General features: G+C 41.1%; 1 protein-coding gene across 1 annotated transcript in view; it reads right to left on the bottom strand.

Moving 5' to 3' along the window:
- Positions 1 to 18,137, bottom strand: part of PDZD2 (PDZ domain containing 2) — a 137,077-nt gene that overhangs the window by 24,374 nt on the left and 94,566 nt on the right. The window contains exons 6-14 of the mRNA XM_021554724.3: positions 14,701 to 14,812; positions 12,671 to 12,819; positions 11,898 to 12,017; positions 9,294 to 9,408; positions 7,507 to 7,580; positions 7,130 to 7,349; positions 5,962 to 6,079; positions 3,418 to 3,550; positions 461 to 542 (exon numbers count right to left, since the gene is read on the bottom strand). Coding sequence (XP_021410399.2) covers positions 461 to 542; positions 3,418 to 3,550; positions 5,962 to 6,079; positions 7,130 to 7,349; positions 7,507 to 7,580; positions 9,294 to 9,408; positions 11,898 to 12,017; positions 12,671 to 12,819; positions 14,701 to 14,812 — 1,123 coding nt within the window. The remainder of the gene's footprint in view (positions 1 to 460; positions 543 to 3,417; positions 3,551 to 5,961; positions 6,080 to 7,129; positions 7,350 to 7,506; positions 7,581 to 9,293; positions 9,409 to 11,897; positions 12,018 to 12,670; positions 12,820 to 14,700; positions 14,813 to 18,137) is intronic.

Below are 18,137 nucleotides of genomic sequence, written 5' to 3'. Positions count from 1 at the left end.
AGAGTACATATTTTGACATGACTTTAAAGATCAAAATGGTGTTAAAACATAGTCCAGTATGCAATACCTGGACTTTTTCAAATGGTCACAATATTTTTTTGGGTTTTTTTTTGCCATTAAGGGCAAACATACATAGATGAAGTAGATCCCTCCTGCTCTTTCCCTACTGGAACATTGTGTTTCCCCTCATCTTGAAAAGAGTTCAGAAAAACCACCTCTTGAAAACCCTACTTTCAGGTCATGGCAGCCTAGTGAACAAAAGCAAGTTACATAAGCTGCAGAGCTGATCTATTTTAACTGGTTGTTTGTGCTAAAATTTCTGCAGTGGACAAAGTGATGATACTCCCTACACCGTTCTGCTGTCTTGAGGGCTCTTGAAGGCTGGGGAACTTCAGAGCACGCCCTTAATGCTCCTGCATCTGTGAGAGAACACACACTAGAGAAGGGAACGTGTTGCTACCTGTGACGTGAGAGGAGCTGGAGTCCTTGCTCTCTCGGTGGGTAGTACGTGCGATTGCTTCATCCATCTCCTGCTCTGAAACCTGAAGTGGGGTGGAAAACAAAGCTCAAACATGGTACAAGAAATAACAAGAGTCTTACCACTTACCACAAGTACATGATCCATTTCATATCAGCCACTATTTTTAAAGATGCAATAAAGACCTAGTTGAGCGCTCCTAAGCCCTTGTCCCCTGACACAGACTCACTTGATGCCACTTTTCCCAAAAACCAGGAAGTAGAAGCCTGCCAGCTCCATGAAGACCGCATCCAAGTGACACCCAATATAAACAAATAAAACAGCCCCAGACTTAAAAGTAATCAAATGAAGCTATTAGAGCCTGGTTTTAACTCAATTAAAAGCTGTGTATTGATTTCTTGAGAAAATATGACTTCAAAATAGATGAAGACTGCTTTGTGCAAGCATACATCAGAAACTTAAGCTATTCTACACTTAACCAACTGGAAGAATACCAGACTTCCCATAATATTAGCTATATTTTTAATTTTCTCCTTTCTCTCTTTCTTAAAAAGAAAACTAAATCAGTAATTGGAAATTAATGTTTTTCTGGTTTGAAAATAAATACTGCTTTACCGTATTTTCTAATTTAGCCCATAATTGCTGCCATACATTTAATTCTTACTATTGGAAAATGTATGATTTTATACAGGAACAGTGAGTCTGCAGGAATATAGATTTAAGATCAGAAAACAAATTAATTCTGACAAAAATACTTTCTATGCACACAACTTTATATGAATTAAAATTCAGCATAAATAGAGACTACAAATTTGAGTCTTCCTGAACCATGAAGATTTGAGAGATTCTGAAGCAAACTCAGCAGTTTAAACACAGCATAAATGCCATATTCAATCAGAATAACAAGCAGAAAGAAAATTTTGTGGTATTTCTTTTGAAAATACATGAAAACACCAAAGCAAACATATTCAGCAGCAAAATGTACTTTTGTGCTATAAAATAAGAAATTAAGTATAAGAATGTTCAAAACAACATGAACCTTTGTAAAAACACATCTCTGTTTTCAGCCTGTGTCATGACCTTACAGCAAACCAAAAGTCCCTGGGCTCCTGGGGCACAGGGAGTTCCTGCAGAACATGAACCAGATCCTTAGACTATGATCCATGGCCTTAACACAAACCTTTTGGTAAAACATATCCCAAGAATTAGAACAGGTCCCAGGCACACTGCAGTACATTTTCAAAGTTAACTAAAAATCCATGCTTCTGCAAACTCTGCCAGCTTTAATGTTTAGCATCCTTTATGCTCAGGCAGTTCAAAATGGAAAGGGACAAGCTAATTCCTAACTCAAATCTACATGCTGGGGTATTATTATAAGAAAATTAAATAAAAATGAAATGAAATGAAATTGAAATTAAATTGAAATTGAAATGAAATGAAATTATAAAATACCCACACCTATTTATCGATCTACCATTGCTTTCAGAACATGGGTGACAGTAACATAAAAATAAATATGGGTTCCTACATGGACACTCCTCCAGGGATCCAGCCATGAGAGATTATGGATTCAATACTGCTAGGATTATGTATTCAGTACTGGAAAAATGCTTTAGGGTCTCTCAGCTCAACTTCTAGTTTTTCATATATTTCTTGGCAAAGGATTTGTTGTCATCTTAAATATCACTTATGGAAAACTGTAATAGGAGCCACTTAATAGTTTCCCTCTGTTACTGAGTAATACCAAGCAATTAGCTTAGCTCAGTTCATCCTTCCACCAGACACCAGGTTAGGTCACTCATCAGCTTTCAAGACCCCATCACAGCAACAAGAGGGACAGATGAGAAAGGGCAGGCTCTATGGCATAGCATTTTTATTTCATGCTTCTTACAGACACTCCAAAAGGTCTGTAAGCCTTAATAACACAATCACATTGAACCATTGTTTTGGTTCAGCACAGTACAGAGACTCACCAGAAATACTGCTATCTTAGGCTATATGCCCAATTCTTACCCTCGCCGTGCTTACCTTTAATAGGACCACAGCCTCTTTCTTTCTAGCAGCACAAGGCCTTCCAACAAAGATAATAAACTCTGGCATGTAGGCCCCTATTTGTTGACTGTATATTTGATTTAGCAGAAAATACACTATTAATTACGAAATAAGAACCCTGAGTTCTCTTAGATATGGCATTATTAAGGCTTGCATTTGTAGTTATGAGTTCAAAAGTCAGAGCTTTCTGGACCCACTAATGCAAATATTTTTACAGCTTCATTCCTGTTTAAACAGGAAGGTTTCGTACACTCATGAAATTCTTTGAAATACTGAAATAAAAGAAGCTGTTATTCCCTATAGCTTGCCTAATAGGCTTTCATCTTCTATCATCAATTTTTAAAAAATGCTTGAGAACACTTACTTTGTAAATACAGCCTTATTTCCAAACTGACTGTGCATGGATTCAGTAGCAGTGCACTCCATATTCTGAAGTTTTAATTCCTGAAGGAAAACTTTGATCTTTGGATAGATTTTACTTTATTACAGTTGATCAATTCAAGCTGTTGATACATATATTCCTGCCCCCTAAATCATATTCTACTCAAAGACAAAGTAACTGCAAATAACTTTTAGGAGGAAGAGGCCTTGTACTGTATTTGCACTGCTACTTCATCCAAGTACCAAGAAAAATGGGAACACTTCATTCAAGCAGTTCCAGGAAAATGCAATTGATCAGTGGTGACTAAGTGAAAAGCACAAGGGACAGTCCAGCATTGCTATGATTTACAAACCTGGGAAGCATCATTACAATCCTGACATCTTGCACAATACATGCCATAGTGAGAAAAAGCCATTTTCTTAATTTTCTGCTTTTCTGACAGCAAGACTCAAATTACAGGGCCAGATGAAAACAATCCAGATAGACTCACTCATTTTCTCCTCACCTTTGGGTTAGGATGACGACTAATGATTAGGCTGACTGGGCCTGGTCCACACTCACTGAGGATTGCGTAGGCTTCGCTTAATGCTGCGTGACGCAGGCTCACAGAATCTGCCTCCAGAATCTGGTCACCCCGGCTGCACAGAGACACAGAGTCACTTAATCACAACCACCTTCCATGCAAAAAAAACCTGTACTTTCAACTGATGGCCAAGATTTTTCAAAGACATAAGTGTTCTGGAAAAGATGTGACTTTCAAAGAAGGTGCTGCTACCAGTGATGTGAATGGTTTAAGTCCTCTTGAGTTCACAAAGAGATCTCTTCTGCACCTACTGTCAGTGCAAAAATCTCTATTAAATCAACCAAGAAAACTGTCTGCATTTGGGCCAAGGTGAAAGCTTATTGAGCACAGAACACAAAAAATGGGATTCAGATGGGCTGTTCCTTCACACCACACTGAATTACTTAGCAGAAATACTGATAAGAAATTAATCATTTAGATATGACTTTATGAAATTACTCCAGGAAAGGATTGAGCCTGGTAAGCCTGTATGTGTTAAAAATTATCATATAGAACCCATTAAAAAGGAAAAAGAAAAAACAAAACTCTCCTGAAAAGAAAACACACTGTGTGATTTAAAAGTGCATGTAGTGATACAACAAGAGAGTATGGCTTCAAACTGAAAGAAAGTAGGATTAAATCAGGTGTTAGGTAGAAATTCTTTACTATCAGGGTGGTGAGGCATGGGAACAGGTTGCTCAGAGAAGCTCTCGAAGTATTTGAGACCAGGACGGATGGAGCTTTGAGTAACCTGACCTAGTGGAAGATTCCCTGCCCATGGCAGGGGATTTAAAACAAGATGATCATCTTGAATGTCTCTTCCAACCCAAACCATTCCATGATTCTATGATTGTTTAGCTCTTTTTTCTCAGTTTTGTAATTCTTGCTTATGATGCTCAGACATCGGGAACTATTCAAGAAAATATCATCAACTAGGGATATCATTAGAGCATTCTCCATAATTCCTGAAACATTTGCTTTGAGGAGACACTCTCAAAGAACCTACTACTGCTGACTTATGTTGGGCTACTTGTGACAATGACACTGTCATGTGTGACTCTATGAGTACACACTCCAAAGGCAAAGTAACAACTGCAATTCAGTCACCTGCATTTCTGGTACAGGCTCAGGAAAGTAAGGGTGACTTATCAGTTGTGCAATCATCACACTGCTCTGCCTATCCTTTAGACTTACACAAATGGAGTCACTTACACAGTCACATGACTGAGAGAGGGAGCTCAGATACAGGAGAGCTAAATTCAAACCTCCCCTGCCATTGCAAAGCCAACATTTGATTAACAACGTTTTCCAAAATTCAAAACCATCCTGTAAGTCTTGGCCTATAAAGCCATAAATTGCAAATGGGACAACAGAAGCAACGTCTCAAAAGAAGCAAGCTAAAAATCTGGGAAGCCTGCCTGGATATAATCAATCACGTAAACCTAATAAACATTGCAGCTGTTACATACAGACATAATCAGCACTGCAATGTTTTCCAAAGGGGGCCTGCAAGAAAGCAAGTTACCCTTAAATGCTGTCTCTTGTAGACATTTCTATATTACAGGAACTTTCAAGGGTTTTGGCAGCAATGCCACTATAAAATTATCTTCTTCCCTTATTCCAAAAATTCAAATTTCTATCACAGTTTTCCTGGTGAGCCAGGAAACAGAAGGCACTCTCTAGCCATGTGAAAGCATGGCATTTGCTCAGCTTCTCTGTACCAGTGCTCACATCACACACTCAAAGTGGATCATACAGTCCCAGCACCTCTTCAGTATAGTCTCCCCTCTGGAGCCATGCTCCCAGCACCCACCAGCACTTATGGAGGAATGCAGAAAGCGGAAAGGTTTCCTGCAATGGTTTTCAAAAACGAAGCCTCCAAAAGAGGAAAAGCAAGTAAGTTTCTGTCACTTAATCCAATGTAAGGCACAAGGGAAACCTGGGAATGATTGCTTCCTAAAGACATCCCAACTCCATGACAAAGTGCTGCTGATCAGCCTGCAGCAATCCTGCCAGACTGAGTGCAAGGCCAGAAATACACTGCTGCGGCCACGGGCAAAGGCAGCTGCAGGAACATCTACCCCAGCTCTTTTTAGGAGACTTTCAGGTGACTGAGCTTTTAGCAGACCTCTGTAAATTTCCTCCCAGTCAGGGGTCTCTAGCTACAGCTCTCACAAAAAAGCATGAGGATGCACTTCTTGCTGCTCCCCTTTTTCAAAGGGTGCTATTAGGCTCTGATTTCTGTATAGAGAATTTTTTAAAAAAACAACCGAACAACTCAGACCTTAATGATCATGTTGTTTCCAGAACAAAGAATAATGTTTCCTGGGTATTTGATACTACTTTAGAATGTCTTTACTTAAATGCTTTCTTTTTGGTGAACTCTTAAGTATAAATTCCCTCCCTACATATCAACCGATTGGTGAAAACAAAATCTCAATTGATTTTATCATAAAACCACTACAGCATGTTTCTGCTTTAACCAACCTTAATCTGCCATCCATTTTAGCCACTGATCCTGGGGCCAGGCTGTGAATGTATATCCCGGGCGAACTGTTTTCCAGCGTGAGACAACAGGCACCAATGCCAAGCCCAACCCCTGGCTCTGTAAAAAACAAGGAGTACAAAGAAATGTGGCAGATTGTAATCACACAGGACACACAAGTGTTTGTGTTTCCACATCCCATCTGAGTTCAGGACTCATGTGATTGTTTTAGGGCTGGCCTTAGGTGCAGTCGTCAGGAAGCTAAGACCAACAAGTGGAAATCAGGATTGAAAATAGCTGATGCTGACTGTTTTCTGAGATTGCTGTATCTCAGAAAGTACTCTGTTCACCGTGGAAACCTCCTAGAAATGTCACACAAGGTCTGATCTGGTCCAAGACACAAAGGAGTAGAGGCAGCAGTCTAATCAAGATGTCATTTAAAATTACTGCAGAAAACACGAGCACAAAAGATGCTGCCAAATGTATTGCTCTCTTTTGTTAAATATCTGTATGGCATTCCTCAGCAAAGAAGCACAAAGGAAGGTGAGGCATTATCTCTGGTTCAATAGTCACCTCTGTCCACTTTCACCTCTGCTTTCCTTCAGGTAACAACATCCCTGCTGTAGGGATCACTGGACATCTTACATTCTGTCTCAAAATTTTGAATCCAACCTTTAAAATCACTATATTATAAATCTTAAAAATAGGCGTATTTGTCTACCACATATAACATATGCTTTAAGTTTATAATGAGCAATTATTAATAATGAGAGCAACCCTCATGGAAGAGTTCAAACAGGTTATCAAGGAACTTTTCAACACTGCGCAACTTTGCCTTCCCTGGAGATGCCCTTTAAGAGAAGGGCACAGCCACTTTGGCTACCACAAGGTTGATTTACATTTTGCCTGGTATCTCACAGCCTCCTTTTTTCAGCAGCACAGACACTGACTGCTACCCATAAGAGGCTTCTGATTCTGGAAAAGCAAAATGCAGAAAAGGGAATTCTTCAGAAGTTTTTGCATTAGAAGGTACTTTCCCCGCTCATCCTGTGGTTCCATGTCAAATGGGCATACTTGGGTGTACTGGGTACAAGAGTCTCTACCCTATTCCAAATAACACCCCTAATAAGCAGAGATTTGTTCTCCCAGACCGTTTTGATGGACCCTCACCTTTATTGAGTGTCACATCCATGACGATCCTGTCCTTGGGGCCAGGTCCTTTGCGGCTGGAGGAGGAGCCCTCGGGCTCCTCGAGGCCGGGGACAGGCATGCTGCTGCTGGCGCTGGGGGAGCTGGAGCGGCTCAGCAGGGTGGGGGTCACGCAGGGCGTGAGGCTGGGGCTGCGCAGCCGTGTGCGCACCGTCAGCGTCACCACGCCCTTCTTGAGTTGCTGCAGAGACAGCACAGAACCATCGTGAGGATACCAACACTTGTCACTAAATATGCACATAGTAACTCGTGGCAGTGTAAGAGTACCAAGTTGAGGGTAGGAGATGACAATGAGTGAAGAGGAACTTGAATCTCTTTCAATGCTAGATCCATGTTACCTTAAACCTCTGGATGGCCTCCTGATGGGTCAGTCCTTGCAGAGACTCTCCATTAACTTCCAGGATTTCATCCCCTGGTAAATAGATACAAAAAATGAGGTCAGCAATATAGAGATTATAAAGATCTAAAACATCTTTCCTGAACATGAGGTGATCCACTACTGTAAGGATTTCAGTTAATTATCCAATAAAAAGCCTTTTATTGTTCTCTATTTATTTTCACTTGTACTAATGTCTCTACAAGTTACTAGTGATGGAAAACCAAATAAAAAATTGTTCTTCAGGAGAGATCCTTAACTTGGTATTCCCATTCTCAAAAACAAGCTGAAAATGCTATGGATTTTAAATAAAGTCTGAAAATTATTATGACATGAAGTCCAAAGGTACTATAAAACTGTCTTTCTTTTGTAAGCATTAACAGGAGAAATGATGAACAAAGCGAAACACTACAGTACATTACTTCAAAGCCTGTTCAGAGAAAAAGAACCTTGCATCCACGTGCAAAAAGCAAATGTGTTCCCTTACTAAATGCCTGAGGAAAGAGAAGCATGTAGTAGCCCACACGCTGTGACAACAAATGTCTTTTTCACCAAGGAAATCCTGTCAGATTTCTAACAGCTTTCAGGCTCTGGGTCTTACTACTTACACCCAGCTGAGCTATCTACCTTCATTTTATTAATAAGAGGGTCAGCAGATCCAGATCCACTTCCTGAAATTTTATTTGTGTCTGTGCATAATTACATGGGGCAATATCACCAGCTAAGTCTACTCCTCCTCTCCTTTCCTAGCTTCGGTAAAGATAAAAAGAGAATTTGCAAGCTATGAATAGCCTGCAAATGATTGCTGGGTTTATGGGACAGCTGTTACTTATTGGCTTCCCATGGCAAGTGCACAACCTATGATGCGAGCTTCCCTCTGGCAGCAAGTGTGAGAGTTGGCACCAAAAGCAGCCTCAAATACAACAAGTGTGATAAGGCAGAAAAAGGAGAATGAGGATATGAGAAGTAACACAGGAGCAGCTTGAGAGAAGTAACACAGAAGCAGCCTTCCATGGAAGCAAAGTAACACAACCCCTGTAGAAGGGTTGTAAACCACCACTCTAAATTCATGGTCACTTTGTATTTCCAACACTAAGAGTCTGTCAGAATGCTGGGTCACAGCACTCAGACCATGGTGCAGCACACATGCAGCATGCTGTGCAATCAGCTCAGACACCAAGATTGGAAAAGCAGTAATAGAATCCGGCTATATCTCCTTCTCTAACCAGGGTGATATTACTGCCAATCCCATCCTTTTTTTTTTTTTTTTTTTTTGTTTTGTTTTGTTTTGTTTTGTGGCTATGATTTTTGTCCTGTTAAAAACATACCAGGAGGCTTGGAGAGCACAAGGGCTCAAAAGAGCCTCTCCCAGACATGTCCTATATATAATGCCTTCTCAGTCCAGCATCTTTAAGCCACATGTTGTTTGCTATCTGTATTTTCCTGCTGTCACTGACCCAACTGAAGAATTGCAACTTGCTGTTTGGACAAATAAGAGTTCATGAAAGAGAAAGGGGAAAACAAAGCAGTCACCACTGTTCTGTAGCTCCCCCTGCTCAATATGAAATACAGTCAGGTTAATTGCTACCAATGATCTTCCACAGGACAAACAAACAGGCATTTTACATTTTCCAAAGCTTTTTGCTGCTGGCCAGGTGCCTAAACATAGCTGTACTTGAATTTTCCTCCTGGACTGAAATACTATCCCACTGTGGTCGTTTATGTGAAGTTGGATCCTCTCTACCATACCTTCTTTAAGCCTTCCATCAGCAGCTGCTGCTCCATTTGGGAATATAGTCTTCACAAAAATCCCCATGCGTCCACGAGCAGAATCTTGACCTCCCACAATGCTGAATCCAAGGCCCTACAGAAATAACAGATTTTAAGAAATTTTCTCTTTTCCTACAGAAAAGAGAGGAGAAGACACACAGCTGGCACCTTACTCTTACTTATCATCTGTGTGAGAAAGACTGCCAATAAACGTACAAGAAAAGGGAAAGATGAAACCTAAAATCTTCTGATTAATTGTTTGGCCAACCTACTCTCTTATTCCATTTCCTCATTTACTTTCACTCCATTATCAACACACTCATCAGCCCAAAATATAGCAGGAGGCATCCTAAGCTGATATAGCAAAAACTCTGAGAATATTTTGGTTTTTTTCAAAACATGGGGTCAATAGATTTCCCATTTTAAAAACAGTAACACATTCAGTCTGAATTAACAGACAGTCAATTCCTACCCCTGAGATCTATATCCAGGATTAACTATAGGTTTCTTTTATGTCACAGATCCTACATTTCCTCAGGAAGAAGAAAAGCTTCAGAACATAACATAAGGTCAGTGCTGCAATGTCAGGAATGTAGCTCAAAGGAGAATGGCATGTGGGGGCTACAACTCACATGTACATTTTTAATTATTCTGGAGACATCTATCACATTGTATTTAAATAAATCTAGATCAATAGATTCCCCAGGGCTCCATCCATTAGCTCTTACCCCTGCACTACCCCAACAGGCTATGGGACCATCTCGCAAAGTTGACCTGAGAACTGACAAACACAGGAGAATGAACCTCTCCCTCTTCTGCTGAGTTATTTCCTAGACAAAGCACCTCCTTGGTCTACAACCCTTTTCCATATTTCCCCTATTGTCACTGCTGTTCATGCATTTTACAGAATAAAGGGAAAAGTCACCAACCAGGTGGACAAAGGATGTGGAGAACTGTTGCTCTTTAGTGATCTGAACCCAAGGACATTATTATTCCCTTGGGCAGTGCTCTCCAGCTGAGGGATGCTGCCAGGGCAAGCACGGAGTTTACAGTCCAACACAACAATCAGATCTTTTGTTTCACTACATGAATACAGAGCAGGCCACCACAGTTATAAGCTTCTAGTAACTTGGTAAGAAAGTACTGATTTCTGGACAGGAAGCAACTTATCTCCCTTGTGCAAAACAAAACAACTCTGGTAACTGTTCAACCCTGTGTAATTACCAACTGCACATCAACCTACAGAAGGCAGGTGGCTCCTGGCACTCCCATGCCTGGACACAGGAGGTCTCCCCATGGCTCCATGGGAGGGTTGGGAGAAATAGCCTGTGAAGTACAGCAGTTCCTACACTAGCCCACTTTCTCAGAAAAGTGCTGCCACTCCACAGCAGGAAACCACCCCTTGCAGATCTGGATGCAAAGGTAAAGGCAAACCCTTGGCTCTCCACCACCAACACTGCAACTCTAAGGAGAAATGTTTCAAGTCCCAGGTTTGCACAGGGATAATAAACAGAAGAGTATTGCACAAACTGTACAAGGTGCAATCTCTAACAGAGGACATCACTCAAGAAGGGTGGAAGGTACACAGAATGGCAGCTGCTTTAGGCGGTTCATGATCACTAGGGTCTGCATTCTCCCATCTGCTTTCTAAAACCTTGCAGTTAAATGCAGAAAGGCAGGAGAGGTTGGCTTATACCAGGGGGAGAAAGAATCTAATTTCATGAGAAAAACAGAGTAATAAAATAAGTACATGAGAAATGAAGAAATGTTTGCTCATCATAAAAGACTCACAGCTCCTAAACCAAGGAAAGTTAAAGCAACTATAAGCCAGTCTACCCATAAGAGTAACCATTCCTGACTCTTTTTCTAACACAAAGCACAACCAGGAATTAGTTTTGCATTTGAGCTTGAAAGTCAGAACAAATCTTTTTAGTCCAAAACAAATCCATCTGATGACTTTAAAGACTATTTCACAAAAGCACATGTATATTTTTAGCATATTTAAATGACAACTCCAATACTAGTGTGGATTTGATTAGGGAAAACCATGTATACCTAGGTTAATGCTTATCTATTTTTTCTTAGCATTCAGCCAGCTGGTATCTAGCAAGTGTGTAAACACATTACTGGGGGAGAGAAGGCGACTCTTTGACCCATGGAATTCAGTGCTCTCAGAGAAGCAATCAGCCAGTAACCTCTCTTCAGGTTTAATGCTTAATTTGCAGTAATTTTTTTTTTAATGCATCTAGATTCCACAGAGGGAAAATATGCTTGTCCATAAATATACATGCAAACAGGTACTGTTCTGTAGCTGCACTGACTTTGCATAAATATACATGTTTAGAGATCCATTACAAATATTTGATATCTCAGTAGTGGCAAGATGCACCAAACCAAAATGAAAGCCACCCCATGACAAGGGATGACATGAACATCACTTCCCTTGTATTTGATAGGTTTGGCATTTATGTTTGGAAATGGGATTTGTTTATCATTAGCACTATTACCAGCAGCTGGAATTACAGGAGACACCTCTTAAATGCCAGCTCTTGCTACATGTGAGAAACATGCAGAAATCCTCACCTTGCCTTGCCCTTTCATCAGGACAATGTTGGAAATGATAGACGGCTGGGTCAGTCTCCATGGAGATTCCACCTGGGCAGCACTGAAGGAACGGGTGGATTTCTTCACAATATGGTAGTCCTAACATCAACAAACAAGGATAATTGCTCTGATTGCTTGGCTCAGATACTGCAGATGTCATACTGGGAAAATTGTATGTGTCAGGGAAGAGGGATGCAGTATCTTTAGAGATATATTTGGAGAAATGTTCAAGGGATGAAACCCCAGCTCACTACAATCAAAGTGAATCTTGCCACAGTAATTTTCCCACATTTTGCACAATAGAATAATTTTGAAATATATCAGTCACAATTTAAATTAAAAGGATTAAGGATAACCTCATGATATACTTAAGTCCTTATTTGCTTAAAAAAATGAGAAAGGAAAGGAGAAGGGAAAGGTCTACATTTTAAAATAATTAAAATAAAGAGCATTAGGATTTTTATTTTTTTTTTTTTTTTTAAGTCCTCAGATCTCTAGAACTGCAACTCCTAAAATGAACAGCCTTAGGACCTCATGGCCATAAGCAAGCAATACTCTCTTTCACAACACTCAAAGAAGTTGTCCACAGGTGGACAATACATCCCAGTTTGGTGTCCAGGCCTGTTTTCAGTCCCATGCTGTATCTATGTGATCCTGTTTCATGACCCTTGCCCACTTCTATGAGCTTCAGACAGATGCCATAGAACCGAGCACCATGAGGTGCTCACAGCCAGCTCTGCCTTCCTGCTCACCTGTCTGGCTCCTGCTGACTCCAGCTGCTGGGGCAGAGAGTGCTTTCTTCCACCCCGGGAATATTTCACCGCTATTTCATAATTTGATTCACCATTTTCCACTGTCAGCTCATCATCTTCTCCCACAGACTCCAAGCGGGATCCAGCACCTAAGAAAAAACAGAGAAACACATCCAGCAACATCTGAGAGCTGCTTTCACCTCTCTCACCAGCATGCATAACCACCTACAGAAAATCCCAAATTAAAGTACCTTAAAACAATACTACACAGTTCCCAGCCAGGCAGTTGGGAACCAGTTTTGATCACACTCAACCAAGAACTTTTCCTGCTGTCATAGGTTTTATGCAATCTTTCATTGATACTGAACTCATGGTATTAACGAAAAGCAGAAAATAATTGAGTTGGTACCTCAAGGACAGAAAAAAATTCATCTGTTCACACCCAATGGCACTTGCCAGTGCAGTAAGCTCTCAAGCTTCATGTATTTAAAATTAAAAGACCTGACACTGCAGCAGTATTCATTTCTGTAGGTGTCATGTCACTCTGAGGGAATTTTTTTCTGGAATGGAAAAAGTAAGAATGTGCCCCAAAAATGCTATTTTCTTTCCTTTTGGCAACAATTCTAGTTGTCTTAAAGAGAGGAGTGCAGAACTCATATAAGAAACAGAATTATTTGTCTTGAAGGACATCCTGTAATTAGCCACAGAGTATCCTACTCCTTGCACCAGGGCTCCTCCACTTCTAATTTTCTCCAAGGTCCCTGCAGAATTACCAGTCACAGCAGTTCCCGCACATTTATCCCTGTCATTTGCACACCACACAGGTAAGGGCCACTAACCCCCTATTTTACATATGAAAAGCCAAGGCACACATCAAATTTGCACAAGCTGGATTTCAGATTACTTTAAACCAGCTTTATGTTGGAGATGCCACAGAGAGCAACAGCTTTGATTTCCTTTCATCCTCAATGTTTGTACCCCAGGAACAGGGAGTCATAGGCTGAGGTAGATACACTGAAAATTTGCCCAGGAGAGCCCCAAACACATTTTCTGCCACCTCCTCCTGGAGGCTGTGTGAGCATTGCTGCCAGTGCCAGGGAAGGATGGAGCACAGACCTGGGCCAGATGCTTTTTTTCACTCAGCATGAAAGCAGTTCTGCTGACATATCCATAGGCAGAATTTGCACCCACTGCCCAGAGCGCAATTTAAACCTGCTCCCTGCTTTGGGATCTGAAATTGGGATCTCTGCTTTTCAACTCCCCTTCCCCTGGCACACAGGCTGCTGCTGCACACAGACAGGAAAGCAATCTTGGCAGGACTGGCATCCTGGCATTATTTCATTCCCTGGCACCTACAACTAATCCTTTCCCATCAGTTCTCCTTCTCTTCAGGAGAACAGTTGTAATTCTGTGTTTTCTGCCCATCTCCAAATGAATCTTCATTTCTCATGCTGCAGTCCAGACTAGCAGATGCTCCAGGCTCACCCACAGCCCAAGGAAATCAGCACTCACAGCAACAGGGTCTGGATCCCCAACGACCACCAACTCACAGCCTCAGGGACTACAAACAGAGGAGCCCCCTGGAGTATCCTAAAAATACCTTAGTAATTGGAAATTAGGGTGAACAGAGGAGGGAGGGAGCCTCAGAAAGCATGAGGGTTGAGAACCTGATCAAGCTCTGCACACAGGTTAAGACTTGGGAACAAAGCAACAGAAAATCTGGGGATTAGTCACCATAACTGGCATTTTGATCAGAGCCCACTGAAATATACAGACAACACAAACAATCAAAAATAAAAAAAAGAAAGAAAGAAATGAACAAAAAGCCACTTCTAAAATTTGCATCACATTTCTGTTCCTACACTAGCTCAGCTCAGGAGGCTGAATACAACCATCCTACAGATGGGATTTTCCTTCCAAAATAAACTAATACGATTTCAAATAAATTCTATCTCACTTTTAGAGAGTTAAAATAAATACACTCCAGTAAAAAAATCTACAATTGCTATTTTCTATCAGTCCAGCTTTACCTTGAGATCGACTTCTGTATTTCAGTATGCCACTTGCCAGAGTTGAACTCTGATTGTTTCCTTTGGACACTTCTGCACAAGCTGAATCTTGAGACTTCTCAGTTTCCATCACCTAAAAGAAATTAAAAAAACAAAAAACAAAAAACAAAACAAACAAAAAAAAAGTTCTTGTAAACCAGAGATGTTGAGGACATTTTTCTCATTGTCATTATGGGACAGAAAATTCCATTGCATGTCATCTTTGTTTCCAAAACATGTAATTGTATTAAATATTTTGGACATTACGGTCATGCATCCTCTGCAAGACACCACACTAATGCCTCCAAAATGCATTCAGCACTCCGTGGCACCTCACTTAGCTGCTTCTGCACATATTTGAACAAAATTCTAGCTTTTATTCCCATTTGTGCTGCTCTGCAAGTTTCCAGAGACGTCACATCTTTATAGAGAAAACTACTTTTAAAAAGCATTATTTTACTGTTAGTGTATGCTGAGCACCAATGCAAAGCTTGATGATGAAAAGCTTAATTAACAGAAAGTTATGACAGCTAAGCACTTTAAAAGCCTGGAAAAGAGCAATTAAAGTTTACAGGTGAAATTACAACCCCAAAACCCTGAGTAAATACCCCAGGACAGGAGGAGTCTGTTTACCGACTGTGTTTGCCCGGACGCCAAGTAACAAGGCAAGCAGCACGGCCACATGTCCTCTGCCTCCTGCTCTCCTGTGCTCTGGGACAAGCAGAGCTCCGCCCAGTCCCTGCATCTTGGAAGGTGCTGGTGAACTCCTGGAAGTCAGTTTTCAAAAACCCCACCCAAGTGGCCAAATACTTTCCTGTAAAACTAATTTCTGCTTCTGCTATTCAATCTTAAAAACATCAGTCTTTCCCATAACCTGCTTCCCATCCCCCAGCCCCTCTTATACCCAAGCCAACAAAGCCAAAGTTTATCTTTTGTGCAAAGTCTAGACTTCATGATTTTAGTTTGAACAGTAGAAACTTCAGGAAAACATAAAACTGGCAGAAACAGGAAGCTGGAATGGAAACTGCTTTTTATTCCTTCCCCTTCAACACGAACAGCTACATTTAATTTATGCACAGACTGTACATCCTAGCTAGTAGCTGTTGATTTTTCAAGGCATTGCAACAACTACTTCAGAGTCACTTCCAGCATCAAATGCTTTGCAGCTCACAGATCCATGTAAACTTAGAACTATCCAATTCATTCATCAGTCTGAAAAAAACCTAGCACCTGTGATTTGGTCATCCTGATATAGGCCTCATTCCAGAAAATATGTAAGACGTCAGATTCAGAACTCTACCTAAGAAACCTAAACACCAGCAATTAGGCCACAGCCCAAGTATCCCAAGCTCTCCTTCCAAGAGACTTCTGGGATACCAGACAGCAGAAGCACATGAAAATGAGGACAGGACCTCATGGATCTCACAAAGATACACTGAAATTTACCATACAAGTGAGAATACACTTTATGAAGTGAGGGTGACTCCCCTCAGGCAAGGGGTAGAAATGACTTTCACACACACAAAAATCACATGGTGGTTTTACAGGTGTACAAATCAACTGGTGCACAGGGCCAGTGCTAACTCTGTGGTGGGGAAATATATGAAACACAGAGATGAAGAAAAACAAGACGAATGTCTCCCTAAAGCAGCCAGTTTTGCTGGCGTGCTGTTTAACTATCTGAACAGATGGGGATAGGTCCAATCTGACTTTTCGGGAGCTAAGCACAACACAGATGAGTTGTTTGGTTTTTGCAGTCTGCATGGATATGGGCAGCTGTACTTGGTAAGACCACACAGCTTCCAGGCCAAAGCTGGACCACTTCCTCCAGCTCAGAGGAGAAAAAATGACTTAGTTTGTAGTATTGTACAGAGATATTGAAATCATCTCTGCCAGGACCAAATTCCACCTTGAACCCAGGCTCAAGGGTGACCTATTCAGTACATCTTATGCCTCTACTACATGGGGTTTGAGTTAGGTTTGTTGCTGATATGTTGGGGTTTTGCTGATTTTTATTTTGACTGTGCCACAGTCAAAGTAAGAAAAGTACCAGGGCATTCTGAAACCACATCCATTTTCAGCTAGTGGGGCAGGAAGAAAAACACACATCTAGTGGGGTGGGAAGAAGGACACAATTGCCACTTCTATTAAAACTGTGCACCCCAAGCTACATTCCCCTCATGGCAATCCTGGAGCCTGTGAACCTACAGATAGCAAACACCCAAACCCCATGTATGATCCACAGAAGGTCACATATGTGCAAACATTAATGCTAGGGAAAGCCTCAAGATAGTCTTAACAGCTTCCTGAAATTATAGTTGATCCAACTATGCTTCAGACTACAATTAGAAAGTAAAACCACATAACTTATCTGTTTAATTAAAAACATTTACATTATCTGTGTTTGTTTTTATTTTTTTTTATTTTATAGAAGTATTTTTCTGACACTAATTATAAACACATAGGGGAAGACACCAACATTTGCAATGAAGTTGATATTCCTTAAGTTGTTGAGCTTGCCTAATAAACTACCAGGAATTTTACTGTATCCAGAAAACACTTAGAAATCTGATCTACAAAGCTTGCAAAAACTCCCCAAAGGCATGTGTCTGTAATCTTTGGCTCTCTCATAACCTAGACAAGAAGAAAAACCCAGCTCCACTGTATCCTTCTGGCAGCGAACATATCACTTTACTGTCTCAAGGTGGCTGCCCAGATTTAACCATGCCATTTTAATTTTCCTCACTTTCAAGGAAATGAAGCTTATTTCAGTCCTGTAGGTCCCTTATTAAACTAACCAATAAATCCCTCCCAATGCCGTCCCAGTGTTAAGGACAAGGGGAGCTTTAACACACACAGTAGTTTGAAGGGAGATCTAAAAATAGAGCCCATTTTGCCAGTTCATTAAGTAGTCCTGGGATCAAGTGACGGTGACATCTCAATTGATTTCAAAGGAAATGGCACTATTAGGGACACACGGTCCTGGCACTGCACCAGAAGGAACAACTGCCCTCGGACTCCTTGCCTTGGAAAAGCTCCAGCGTGACCAGGCTCTTAATTAGGCAAGATGAGGAGCAGGATTATGGCAGTCTGCACTGTTTAAGCACAAACATCTTAGCAATCCCTTGCCGATCTACAAAAACAAAGACAGCATACAGAGGCTGATACAATTTAATAAGCAAACTGCTTTTCTGCTACCCTCACAGAGCTCCTCAGCTGCGGCCTTTCCCATCAGCGAGCCCACCCAATTCCCCACAGCACAGCCAGTGCTAGCAGCATGCAGACCTGTTTATCCTGGTGGTTTGGGAATGAAGCAGTGAGAACCAGGCTGAGAAGTCTACAGCATAACAAATTCTGTCCTACCTGCACTGGCAAAGCAAGTCCACCAGTGAGACTACTGCCCTTCTTCAGAGCAGCCA

This window comes from Lonchura striata, chromosome Z (genome assembly GCF_046129695.1).
Source record: "Lonchura striata isolate bLonStr1 chromosome Z, bLonStr1.mat, whole genome shotgun sequence".
Classification (NCBI taxonomy): domain Eukaryota; kingdom Metazoa; phylum Chordata; class Aves; order Passeriformes; family Estrildidae; genus Lonchura; species Lonchura striata.
Note: the sequence above shows the minus strand (reverse complement) of the source record. Positions and strands in the feature narration are given on the sequence as shown.